General features: G+C 48.2%; 1 protein-coding gene across 2 annotated transcripts; it reads right to left on the minus strand.

Annotated features, from left to right (window-relative positions):
- Positions 1–654: 654 nt before the first annotated feature.
- MAPK4 (mitogen-activated protein kinase 4) lies at positions 655–11269 on the minus strand. 2 transcript variants are annotated; one of them, XM_065657078.1, is made up of 5 exons: positions 10724–11269; positions 6686–6830; positions 4395–4556; positions 2341–2542; positions 655–1577 (listed from the first exon to the last, which is right to left on the minus strand). In XM_065657078.1, the coding sequence occupies exons 1-5, from the start codon at positions 11267–11269 to the stop codon at positions 890–892; spliced, it is 1743 nt and encodes a 580-aa protein (XP_065513150.1). In that variant the 3' UTR covers positions 655–889. The 2 variants fall into 2 exon arrangements, with proteins under 2 accessions (XP_065513150.1, XP_065513149.1); XM_065657077.1 differs by having other exon boundaries at positions 655–1607.
- Between the last annotated feature and the right edge of the window lie 822 nt (positions 11270–12091).

The raw sequence follows: 12091 nt of genomic DNA on the forward strand, positions 1-12091 counted from the left end.
AGCATCGCACCGTGCGACATCCCGTTTTTAGCTCTCGACTCCCGTGCAGCCCTTACTGCCCAAATTTACTGGTTTGCTGGGCAGCTCCGCAAGACGGAACTCGCAGCACTGGGTTGTTCCGCCGAAACACGTCGTACGGGGCCTCCTAAGTACTCGGAGAGCCCCGATCTACCTCGTGCGAAAGGAGCGAGAATTTACGGGTGAGAAACCGAACGAGGAGAACGCGCTTAGGAAAAAAAAAAAATAAACTCCCAATCGGAAAAACAAAAATAAAATCCCAAGTGGCCCATATTCTGTAGGTCGAATTTCTTCCCCATGAGCATTCTCAGAGCTCTTTTCTGTCTGATGGGCAAATTCTTCCCCTAGTTCCGTTCTCTGGTGCCTGACGGACGCTGCCCGGCGTCGCTTCTCTCCGTACCGCCCGCGCTCACTCCGGTACCTCCTAAGAGCTCCAAGTTTGGCGTTTTTGGGAACCCGTCAAACCAGGAGGGTATCTGAGCATAACGAAAACACTGAGTTTGTCCTCGTCATTTTAAGGTGGTAGAGAAAAAGAAAGGAAAAGAAGTTGATTTGACTCCTGTTTGTAAACTTCTCATGTACCGTCGTCATTCCCTCGTACATTTAAGTTTCAAACAGGTCCCCGAGATTGCAAGGCAAGCGTGTTAAGGCAGTATAAGAAACTCAATATTTCAAACACACCTCTTGATTCCCTTAAAGGCATTTCTAAGGCATCAAAAGGGGCATGTTGGTTTGTGCTTGGCCTTTTCAGAGAAAGGCGTTTGGTAGAGTGTAAAAAAAAATGACAGACGGAAGCCACTCGGCGCCGGGCAACGGCCGCAGCGTCGGCGAGGAACGGGGAGACACGGCGGGGATTCCAGGCGCACGTTCCTCACCATCGCTCTTTCTGGTACACCTCTGTTTGTACGATCTCACTGGGGTGCTCCGATATGCAAGCCCCATTGATGTCACTGAGCTTGTTGTCTGGAAGATCTTCGGGTTTCGTGCAAAGTTTCAGCGCCCTGGAGATGAAGACGTCCAAGTCGAACTCGGGGTCCGTTTCGCTGGTCGCCTCCGTGGGTTCTTTGCGGAGACGGTGAGGAGAAGACGGTGTGTTCCGTTCCTGAAGCTCCGGAAGAGGATTGGAACACTCAAGACCCACCTGCGTGCTCTTCACCCACTGAGCGATCTCCAGAAAGAGGTTGGATGGTTCTTCTTCCAGCGATAGCTCGGCCGTGGGTGCTATGGTCGCTCTTTTCCAGTGGGATAAATCTAAAATCAGCTTGGGCTCTGAGTAATGATGGGGCTTATTGTCTCTCCACAGCAATTTGTCCAAGTAGGAAGGTGACCCCACTTTGTAATCGCACGATTTCCCGCAATCGGCATCGAATACTCGGTCCATGGACGAGTGGGATAACTCCAAGAACCTCTCCGAGCTGCTTTGGGAATATTTCCGGGGATCGACTTGTGCTTCTTCAGCGATGGATTCGGATCCCGCCCTGGGGTCTCGCTGAACCTCGTCCATCTCGTGGTATTTATCGTGTCTCCAGTCCAAATCGGAGGAGAAGCTCACGTGATACCTGCGAAAAACACCATTAGACAACTGACAGCTCTATTAGAAACAGCAGCGCTCAGACCGCTGCTATTTTTACCTTTTTCTTCCTACTACACCACTTACCTACAGATTTTTAAGTTCTTATTAATATTAAAGACCTTTTTCTTGCGTGTTAGAAAAGGCAGGAGGGCTGAGTGATTTATGAAAAGTCTGAGCCTTGTCCAGGCTGGGAATAAATGCGAAACCAACTGGCCCCTTCATTTAGCCGATCTCCCCACACGGGATTAAAACATGATTAACGATATTAATAATCAAACTGCCTCTCAGCCCAGAGACAACAGTCCAGGTCCCACTTCTTCATCCAGGCGAAGAGATTCGCAACAGCGAAGGTGAGGGATTTCGTTAGATTAATTTTTAAATACTGAAATATAGCGGATTAAGGAGGTAAGGAGGTTTAATTGATGCAGAGAGGAACAATCCTGCTGACATCCTCGGCCTGCTCAGCTGGAAAGTGAACCTGGTTAATTCTCAGCTCGTTCTTTTGTCCTATGTGCTCCAGTCCTGCGACTGCCCTACTAACTGGGGTAACTGGGACATGAGAGACCTTTGATCTGCGCTAAACTTGCTGCACGACTTCCAGCGAACCATTTAAAAATCAACGCAATTAAGGATTTTTTTAAAGACCTCAGGTCTGCGGCCTCTGGGGCTTAGGAACCTTGAAAAGTGACAAATATAGAGCTCCAAATCCCCGAAAGGTCCGAGAATTACGTGATTTTTACAGTCCGTACCTGTCCCAGTTGGACATCTGGCTCTGGTTGGCTTCCATCAGTAAAATATCATCGATCTCGTCCTCGATCCGGAACGGATGCTGAGACACCGGTTCGTCCTCGGGGCAGGAATACGGGCTCATGTAAGGATGCTGCAGCCCCATCTCCGCCGTTAATCGATCCATGGGGTTAAATGTCAGTATTTTCTCCAGAAAATCGATAGCTGCGAAGCACAGAGAAACAAGCTCGTTAATTCGTCAAAAGCAACACCAGCTCCCTTGCCATGAATCCCCCAAAACAAATGCCCTCGAAGGAAGGAAGGAATTAAAGGTCACATCCCGTGGGCATTTAAAGTGTAATTTTTAAACGTCTTCAGAGCGACCAACACTATGAAATTATTTTGCCCGTTAATATTTTAAAAATTCGGAGTGTCTAAAATTATTTTAGAAATACTGCGGAACATCAACTCTTTCTACAATAATTAAGGAGGAAATTAAGTGTAATTAAAGTGACTAAAATTAATTCTAAACATATAGGGTTTGTTGTGAATCCTTTGATGACTCCTTTTACTGAGATGACGTGAAAAGATCAAATCCTGTCATTACAGATGTTGCTTAGGTTGGACTCAATGACCTTAAAGGTCTTTTCCAACTAAAACAATTCTATGATCCTGCATGGAAAAGTTCCTTAGAGTTTAGATAATAAATAGGAACATGACTTTATTAATTTACAACATTTTACCTTCAGAAATATCCCCATTAAAGATGGAATCGCGTAAGCGGGACCGTTTCTTTAGCGGCAAAATCACCCAGCAGAAAGGAAGGGCCATTCCTCGGTGCTTAAACATTAACCAATATCCGATTGTCTCCCACGGGATTATTTCACCGCTCGGACTAATTAAGTAGGAAGGAATCAATAACTTCATAAGGTCACCGACTGCGGGCAAGCGGCACGGTGGAATGATATATTATGAGTTATATATTACGATATATTACGGGTCAGGGAGGCAGAAAAACGTCAATGGATGATGTAAGGGGCACGAGTGACCTTTCTTCCCGCAGGAACGACTGGGAATAAATTCATTCCCGCTTGCCGGTGGCTGACATGGTCCCTGGGCAACCCGGGCCGACGGGTATCGCGTTGCCAACAAGAGTTACGCCAGCGAACATAAGCCGGGCTTGGTCTTGACGTCCTCCCAAAAGCAGGTGGCCGAGTCCACCTACAAAGCTGCTCCAGGAAAAAGTTCAGGTCCAAAAGCCGGTGGTTTGCAGCACCAGAATCACCTCAGGGCTCACAATGGTGGCCAGAGGGGTGGCGGGATCACCTCACAGCAAGAAAGGGCTTGAGGTGCTGGAGCGAGTTGAGAGAAGGGAACGGAGCTGGGGAAGGGGCTGGAGCACAAGTGTGATGGGAGCGGCTGAGGGAGCTGGGGGTTCAGCTGGAGAACAGGAGCTGAGGGGAGACAGGGACACAAAGAAACGGCCTCAAGTTGCGCCAGGGGAGGTTGAGGTTGGATCTGGGGAACAATTTCTTCCCCAAAGGGCTGTGGGGCATTGGAACAGGCTGCCCAGGGCAGTGGTGGAGTCACCATCGCTGCAGGGGTTGAAAATACACAGAGATGAGGTTCTCAGGGACATGGGGTGGTGCCAGGGGTGGGTTAATGGTTGGACTCGATGATCTTGAGGGTCTTTTCCAACCAAAATGATTCTATGATTCTAAGAGGAATGGGGAGGGAGGGAGGCGAGGCTGGCACAAAGGAAATGCGCCTCGAAAGTGCTTTGGAATAGTCTTGAAAGATTACTTCTCTCTTATTTCTGTGTGAGCTACCTTTACCCATGAGCGCTCTCCTGCATCCCGTGCCCTCCCCGATGGGACAGCGAGCGGGTCCTGTGGGGACGCACGAGCTCCAGGTGGGACCACGCACCACAGAACCCCAAATACCTGAATCCCCTTCACCGCTGTTCATGCACTTGGCTTTTGAGGACAATTCCTGAGACTCCCTGGGGACGTGAGGCTGAAAACGGGGCAGCTGGGGGACGTCCCGCGAGAAGGACATCGCCGAAGCACCACGGTACCTTCACTGTCCACCTCGGGGAGCAGCTTGCGCAGCGGTTTCCTCACTTCCCACGTGCTGTTGATGAACATGGGCATCACTTTGAGCAGCTCCTCTTTGTCTTCCTCGTGGATCACGGGGATTGTCTCCAGAATAAGCTGCATCTGTTCCAGCTCGTGACCCCCTAAATGGGTAGAAAACAGGCGGTAAGTTGAGATCCAGGAGTTAAACAAGCAATCGTATATTTTTAAAGCCTTTTCCTCCAGGAAATACTTATTCACACATCCTCAACTCAGGACATCAGTGAGAGAAGCCGCAGCCAATTTCCTCATTAATGAACATTAATTCCCTTCTTTAGCGCATTATTGGACGTGACCAAGACCTCCGTGGCTTATTTTTGGGCCGCCAAGTCTCCATCCATCACGGCCCCATCACTCCAACAAGGTTCGGTTCGACGCAGTCGCGGCCAATGTCACGGGACACGGCAATGAACTTGGACAATCCCAAAACGGTGACATTAGCACAGCTGGTCACCACAAAGCCTCAGAAGAAGACAGAACAATAGAAAAAGAAAAAATAAGACAGAGGGTCACCCTCCTAATATCAATCCTGGGCAAATGAATTCATTTTCCTATAGAAAAACCCCCTAATTTTAGGTCATTTAGAGGTTCAGGAGAAACTAAAGATGACCATCAGGAAACAAACAGCTCGTTAGTCAGGCTAATTGCCAAATTGTGATCGAAATTACGGGGTATTCAAAGTGACAAAGGCTTTGTGGCTGGTCCCCTCTCGGCTCACTGAAGGTACCTGGCAGCCAAAAGGTTTAGTGACACGAACAACACGGGAAACCTTGAATTACGGCTCTCAGAGAAGCCAATTCTCCACCGTTATCCTCTATTTATGTCAGTCCTCTGGCCTTTCTGAAGGAATTAATCCCTAAAAGGAAAAAATACAAACTACAGACAGAATAAACGCAACGTGCAGGAGTTTTGCATCATGTTTTGGAAAAGGGAACCTTTTGCTTTTTCTTTCTTCTTCTTTTTCTTTCCTCCTGTTTCCACCCACTACGCTCAGCAGCAGAGGGCGGAGGAGTCACTGGAGGGAGCTGTAGCCGCTCCGTTAGGGACGCTCTTCCCTGTTTTCCGCGCAGATCGCGCTGGGGAGCTCTCTGAAGGTCCACAAATCAGATTTGAGCTGTTGGGGTCGTGCTGCGCTCCTGTGAGCTTCGGATGAACCCAATTTCTTCCGCTCCTGCCACCGCATCGCCCAGACAAGCGGCTGTGGGGACAACACAGGGTCCCTCTTTGCTGGGTGTTTATTAACTCACGTACGAAAATTAAAGCAGGGAGTGACATTTATTCCTAATAACTGATCACCTTAATTTAACCGTCTTGCTTAAGCACCCCACTGACCACTGACTTAATTATATCGACTTAAGCTAAGCGCTCGATTTAAATTGCGCCGCTGACGCACACTCAAAAAAACCAATTCATCCAGCGTAAGGCAATTACTGGAGGTTTGCGACTTGTTTTAGTTGCGCGACATCTCCCAGCGAGTCCAGAAAACATCCTGCGTCCGCAGGGACAACTGGAATATCTCCCAAGGAGGCAGCGGGAGCAGCCAGGTCTGATGCAGAATTTTCGGAGCTGAGCTCCTTGGACTTGAAAATTTTGGAAAGGGGAGACCGAGGAGAAGAGGGAGGAAGGAAAAGAGGCGATTTTAATGATCTCTTAATGATCCTGACTGCTTAATTTTCAGCTTTCACCAAAAAGCTGCAAGAGGGAGCGACAGCAGCTGCAGTCGAACACCGGCTGCGGAGGTCTGAAATATTTGCGAAGAAAACATCGTTCTCCATTATTAATGGGGCTAAGTTTGCTCTTAACAGCAGCGTTTTTGGAATTGTATTCAATCAAGATTTGCTTCTCAGGAACATCAGAGCTGAGCTTCAAATGCTGCACTGATAATTACGGGCTTTTTTTGGCTTCTTTCCCTTCTAATGCACCTTTACAACTCCAACACCTGCCTATAGGAAAAGCCTGAATATGAGTAGTGACATTCAAATGTCTTTCCTCAAAGAAAAAAAATACCTCAAAGACACCAACCACAATTCAAACCTCTTGGGACAGGGACACGTTATCTCCGTCCTACTCCACCCTACGGTATTTTTTAGCCGCCTTCTTATTTTCAGCTGCCAAGCAGAGGGGAATTCCCTCTGCCGCACTAAAAAACCCCTTCAAATTGGGTCGTGAGTAAGGAGAGGAGGAGGAAAATTCAATTTATTTATCAATTAATCAATAGGAGCCAGAAACCTACCAGCAAAGAGCATCCTGCCCGTCAGCATCTCGGCCAGGATGCAGCCGGCCGCCCACATATCGATGGCTTTGGTGTAGTTGTTCGGCGAGAGGAGGAGGCGAGGGGAGCGATACCATTTCGTTACTAAACCTTCGGAAAGGTAACCCTGAAAGAGCAGAGAGAGAGAGAGAGAGAGAGAGAGAGAGAGAAAGAAACGTCAGAATTCCTCCGATCCCTGCATCGGATCTCCCGGAGAAACCCGCCCACGACGCTTGTAAATCTTGTAGGAAGCGAAGAGTTGACACATACGCCACTGGAAAGAGAGATGGTTCGGTGCTCCGGGAGGAAAAGCTCTTGTCGCTCCCCTAAAAATTATTTGCGGTTTGTCGCCGTGGTATCAAAGCATCTTCTGCAAAGGACAGATGGCTTTAATAGCACAGATCTGCAGCTCGGAGCTGCAAAAGTTATTTTAGGTGACTGTCAGAGGACCTAGATGTATTATGTAAATCGCAGTCAATCCCATTTGAGACATTTGGGGAGTTAAGCACATTATTTAAGCGTTTCGCTGCGTGTGAAGGAAGCTTTTCTCAGCTCGGTACCCCAAGCGCCGCGCTTAGATTTCCAAACTTGCAATTTTTGCTGATTCCACCTCCAGTTAATCCTTTATCTTTAATCCCTCCATAGCTACCTGGAGTGCTGGTAACAAGCTACGTACAGCTGAATTGCCATGGATCCAACTCCCGGCGCTGATGCCCAAAATTAATTTTGAAAGGGCAGGAGCAGGGGGGACAATCCCGCTGAAAATCAAGGAGACGCGTTGAATCCCGAAAATAACGGCGGCGGCGGAAGCGACGGCCGAGAAATGAACGGGCTTCGAAATGAACGGTTATTTCGTCACGATAACGCCAGGGTATTCATAAGTAGGACTTTCTATATTAAATGTAACGCATTAACAGGACAAAGTGGATTGGAACGCAGTCAAAAAGAGAAAATAAAACGAAATGATCAAGTTGAATTGCATCTGGAGAGTATCAAAATGAATACAGTTCACGTAAAAACTCCGTTAAAAACTCCATCCAAGCTGATATCGTTTCGTAAGCTGTTTTCAGTCGCAATATATCGCATAATTTGCAGTCGAAACATCTCCTGGGGTGTCACAGGATACACCTCTCAGCCTAAACATGAGGTTTATAATGCTCCTAATGCAGTTTTTCTTCCAATTTCCAAACGTGCCAAGTCGTTAAGCTGTTAATCATCAAGGCTTGGCTTTTAAAAGAACATTATAATTTTGGTCTTCTTAAGACAAGTTGTAATGGATTTGAGTTCTCGGGGGGACGAGCATGATCCAAAATGTATGAGCAATATACTGAAAACATCCATATGTAGCAACAAACCTTTTTTTTCCCCCAGCTTTACCTCCGCCGTGGCTAAAAACATGTGTTAAATCTGTTATTTTTATCAAATACATACGATCGATTCCTGTCTTGCCACCTGGAGGAAGTAATTCCGGTCCTGTGGAATGTCAAGGGCAACAAATCCTACGGAGAAATACGATCACGGCTTTGGCTTTTTAAGACGGAACATAGACCTTCGTGACGATATTCTGTGGATTCAGCACAGCCCTTTCTGGACTGAAGAACCACCGGAATCTCTTTAAAAAAACAATATAACAGTTAATTTAAAATCGGAAATAGCTCCAAGTCTAAGGCTTGCTCTCAAGCTATATTTTTTTTCGCAGTTTTTAAGTATTAATATGATTTTTCTGCTTCTCTGCTCCTGCGGCACATGCAGGAACAACCTAAAGGTGACGAATCCACAACAGGTGGGAGAAGCATCAACCAGCACAGCAAGAAAACTGAAAAGCAAAGAAAAATGAAGGTCTTTTTTTTTTCTAATCTTTACACAACATGGATTTTGTGCGTTGCTTGTAGCACCAGGAGAAATGATTTGGGGCGGGTGCTGCCATGTCCCAGGGGTCCCAACAGAGAGGGTGGTCCCGTCCGGGGCGAGTTCGGAGCAACGTTTCCTCCTCCTCCCCTTTGAAGACTCGTGACGATCCACCTGGGAACGTCCTTCTTTTCCTGGACGAACTGGAAGCGACGACGTTTGTGCCAAGTCCAAAACAAAAGGAAGGACTTCAAAGGTTTCAGGATGTTCTGGAAATGATTTAGGATGAGATCGCTCCCTAAAAGGGCTGTCACGCCCTCCTTAGCATCGAATTTCTGCCAATTAATGCTGTAATTCATGTTGCCAAGAGGCAAATAGTCCCCTGGCAGCCCTGTGCAGATGTCCCAAGTGCTTTGGGGCACCAAACAGAGCCCCCAGAAGAGATAATTTGACTATTTTGTAAGATACGAGCAGGCTAAGGAGCAGTGCCATCTTGTCACCTGAGTAAAGAGATCCAGCAGCCTCTGTAACCCTAGATCACATCTGGACTATCATTTGGAGCCAAAAATATTTCTTAGGACATAAAAGCGGGGATGGATGGATAAGAGAAACCTCTGAAGAAGTGCACGACCATGTGGGGAAGGATAAGGACGCCGCGGAGCCGACGCTGCCCCTCGTCTTCATCTCCAACACTCCTCCGCTCACCGTTTGGGCACCGAATCGCCACATCGCCAAGCGAGGAGTATATTTAGGTTGTATGTGTATCTCTGAACTGTTTAAGGTCACAGTCTAGTTATTATTTGCCATTTTAACACGCACCAGGATGATCTGAGAAGCATCGGGCAGAAGAGCTGCGACCTTTTCGATGGACGACAACGCGTGACCTGCAATTTTTCCCGTCCGCGGATCTCTGCCGTCAGTCTAAGCGTATTCCAGATGCAAAACACCGTAAAGGAAAAAAAATCCAAGCGCTTAAGATAACCAGGCGAGAAAATATCATGCTCAAGGTGTAGCTCTGCATTGCCCGCAGAGTTTGGGATCTATTGGCAGCTCAGAAATCGTACGAGCCCTTGAGAAAAGCGGAGTTGGAAAAAGAAATATGGAAAAGAATTGATTTTTCTGAGAAGGGCTGGAAATCCAGGGCGGGACTGACCCAAGCCCCATCCGAGCCCTCCTGTTGTACCTGTTTCTCCCCAAATTCGAAACCACAATGGATCAGGGCTCAGCTGCGGGATCGCAAGATTGTGATTCTATTCTACGATCGTCTTTTCACCATCCTTTTTCTTCTCCCTTTCCCCGACTCGCTGCGCAAATCAGAAACCCCCCGGGAAACGCAAAACGTATTTAAATCTCAGCACGGGCGCAACGGCGGGTCCGTGGGGGACACCAAACTCGCCCACACAAATATCCCGCTCGTAATTTTAACCAGACGCGGGTTGTATCACGTCTAGCGGCGCAGACCACGCGATATTTTGTTTCCTCCGGGTATCGGCGGATGCAGGAGCTGATGAAGCCTCTGCTGCGTTTCTCCATGGCTCCAAACCTCCAGCCTGGACCACATTTTTGCCTGAGTATAGAACTTGTTTCAGTGCCTGAAATTATTTTGCAGGGTTTGGCAGCCGCCGGGGAACACGACCCTTTGTGGAGGAGCCCACGAAATATTTTCTACATTGTTTAGACCTTGACCTCAGTTGAAAGAATATGGCTGGATATCAAAGTCCCCCCTCTCTTGCCCAATGATTAAATAAGCGTAATTGGGATGGAATCGGGTTTTGAAAAAAGCAGAAGTGAGGAAAAAAATAAGCAGAGCGGCTGCGGACAAGGTTCCGCCGCGGGGACGAATGACAGCTCGTGTTTTGTAAAGGTACCAAAGCAAGAAACAGAAAGTTTAGTTATTGAAGTAAAATGAGTATAATGCGCGGCTTCCCACAGTCCATTGCTGGGATGGAATAAAATATATATTTGATATATATGATATAAAGCAATGAAAGATACCTGAAGGTACTTGAGCCCTTCCTAGGCCCTGCTCGCGGCTTTGCAGCACCGGGTCGAGCTTAGCAGAGCTCAACCGTGGGCTTTGCCCGGAAAAAACAAGTCCTGGCTTGGCCCAGCGCCCACCCCAGCAGCACCCGACCGGCCTCAAGGACCCGACCGCGGTTCGGCGTCACCCACCTTGTGCGAGTAATGCTGATCCACGATCCTGGCCAGCCCAAAGTCGCCGATTTTCAGCACCAGATCCTCGGTGCTGATGAAGATGTTGGCGGGTTTGAGGTCGCGGTGGAGGACGTTGGCCGAGTGGATGTATTTGAGCCCCCGCAGCAGTTGGTACATGAAGAGCTTGGCGTGCTCCTCGGCGAGCTTCCCCTGCTCCAGCAACCGCGCCAGGTCCGTCTCCATGTACTCCTGGACGATGTAAACCATGTTAAACTTAAAAAAATCCCCGCGGAGGTTCGTCCCCTTTGGCCCCAACACCTCATAGACCTTCACGATGTTATCGTGGTCCAGGCGGCGGATGATTTTGATCTCCCGGAAAGCGTGTTTCATGCTCCGCGCGTCGCCGATGGTGATTTTCTTCACCGCCACTTTGCGGCAGCTCTTGCTGTCGAGGGCCGACAGCACCAGCCCGTTGGCCCCAAAACCCAAGGGGCGAAAATTAATAAAACGACAGCCCAGGTCGTACCCGTACATGCTGGCGATGCAGTCGCACTTCTCTGCCATCGCGGGCTCCGTCCTCTTTTGGTTTTTTCCTTTTCGTCACTTGAAAAGCTGGGAGAGTTGAAGATCACAAACGCAGTTTGAAATCAAGCGCCTCATTATTACTTATGGATCCTTGGGGGGGTCTCGCTCCGAGCCCATCGCTTCAAGATGAGATGTGGACGCGGTGAGATGCGAACGCGCACACGCAAATAAAATGTTTTAAACCGCGTGAGAAATCCAAGGGTAGAGACTTTCCAAGCAGCGCAGATAAACGCAGCCCGGAGATCTCTAGCAAAACAAAAAGGTTATTCTTCTTAGGACTAAAAGATCAACGTCGCTCCATTTTTCGGCCGCTTTCTTGGTTTTCTCCTCCGGCGTCTCAGTGCCGGGGCAGCCGGGTGGCCTCGCCGCCCCCTTTTCGGTAGCGGGAGACCCCATGTTCCCCATCAGCAGGTCGAAATCTCGATAGCGGCAAATATTTTCCAGCCCAAAACTCACATTCAGTGCAAGTTGCCACGGTTGCAGTTCCAGCACCTTCCCCTTGTTGGTTTTTCGCTGGCGAAGCCAAGCACCGTCCGATCTTTACTGGTTATCCCTCAGCACCGCTCCTGGAAGAAAAGAGGAGATGGATTTATTTGAGAACGGCGTTTCCTACCGGCTCGTTCAACGTGAACGACGAGCAAAACTCCGACCTTTCGGAGACTCATTAGTCATCCCTCCAAAGGGATCGTTACCTGCGTTTTTCAGATGGTTAATTTTCTCTTTTCCATCTGTAATACACAAAAAACTGTAACTTTTATTTCCCCATCCTCCTTTTTTTTTTTTAAATTTTAAGCTGCCTGA

Source organism: Caloenas nicobarica, chromosome Z (genome assembly GCF_036013445.1).
Source record: "Caloenas nicobarica isolate bCalNic1 chromosome Z, bCalNic1.hap1, whole genome shotgun sequence".
Taxonomy (NCBI): domain Eukaryota; kingdom Metazoa; phylum Chordata; class Aves; order Columbiformes; family Columbidae; genus Caloenas; species Caloenas nicobarica.

Bases quoted from the DNA above. Each gene is read 5' to 3' on its own strand.
- MAPK4 (XM_065657077.1), bottom strand. From the start codon at position 11,269: ATGGCAGAGAAGTGCGACTGCATCGCCAGCATGTACGGGTACGACCTG. The intron at 4,557-6,685 runs GTAGGTTTCTGG...CTACCCATTTAG, and splicing joins GGGCAGGATGCTCTTTGCTG to GGGGTCACGAGCTGGAACAG. The intron at 1,608-2,340 runs GTACGGACTGTA...TTTCTAATAGAG, and splicing joins CAGATGTCCAACTGGGACAG to CTGTCAGTTGTCTAATGGTG.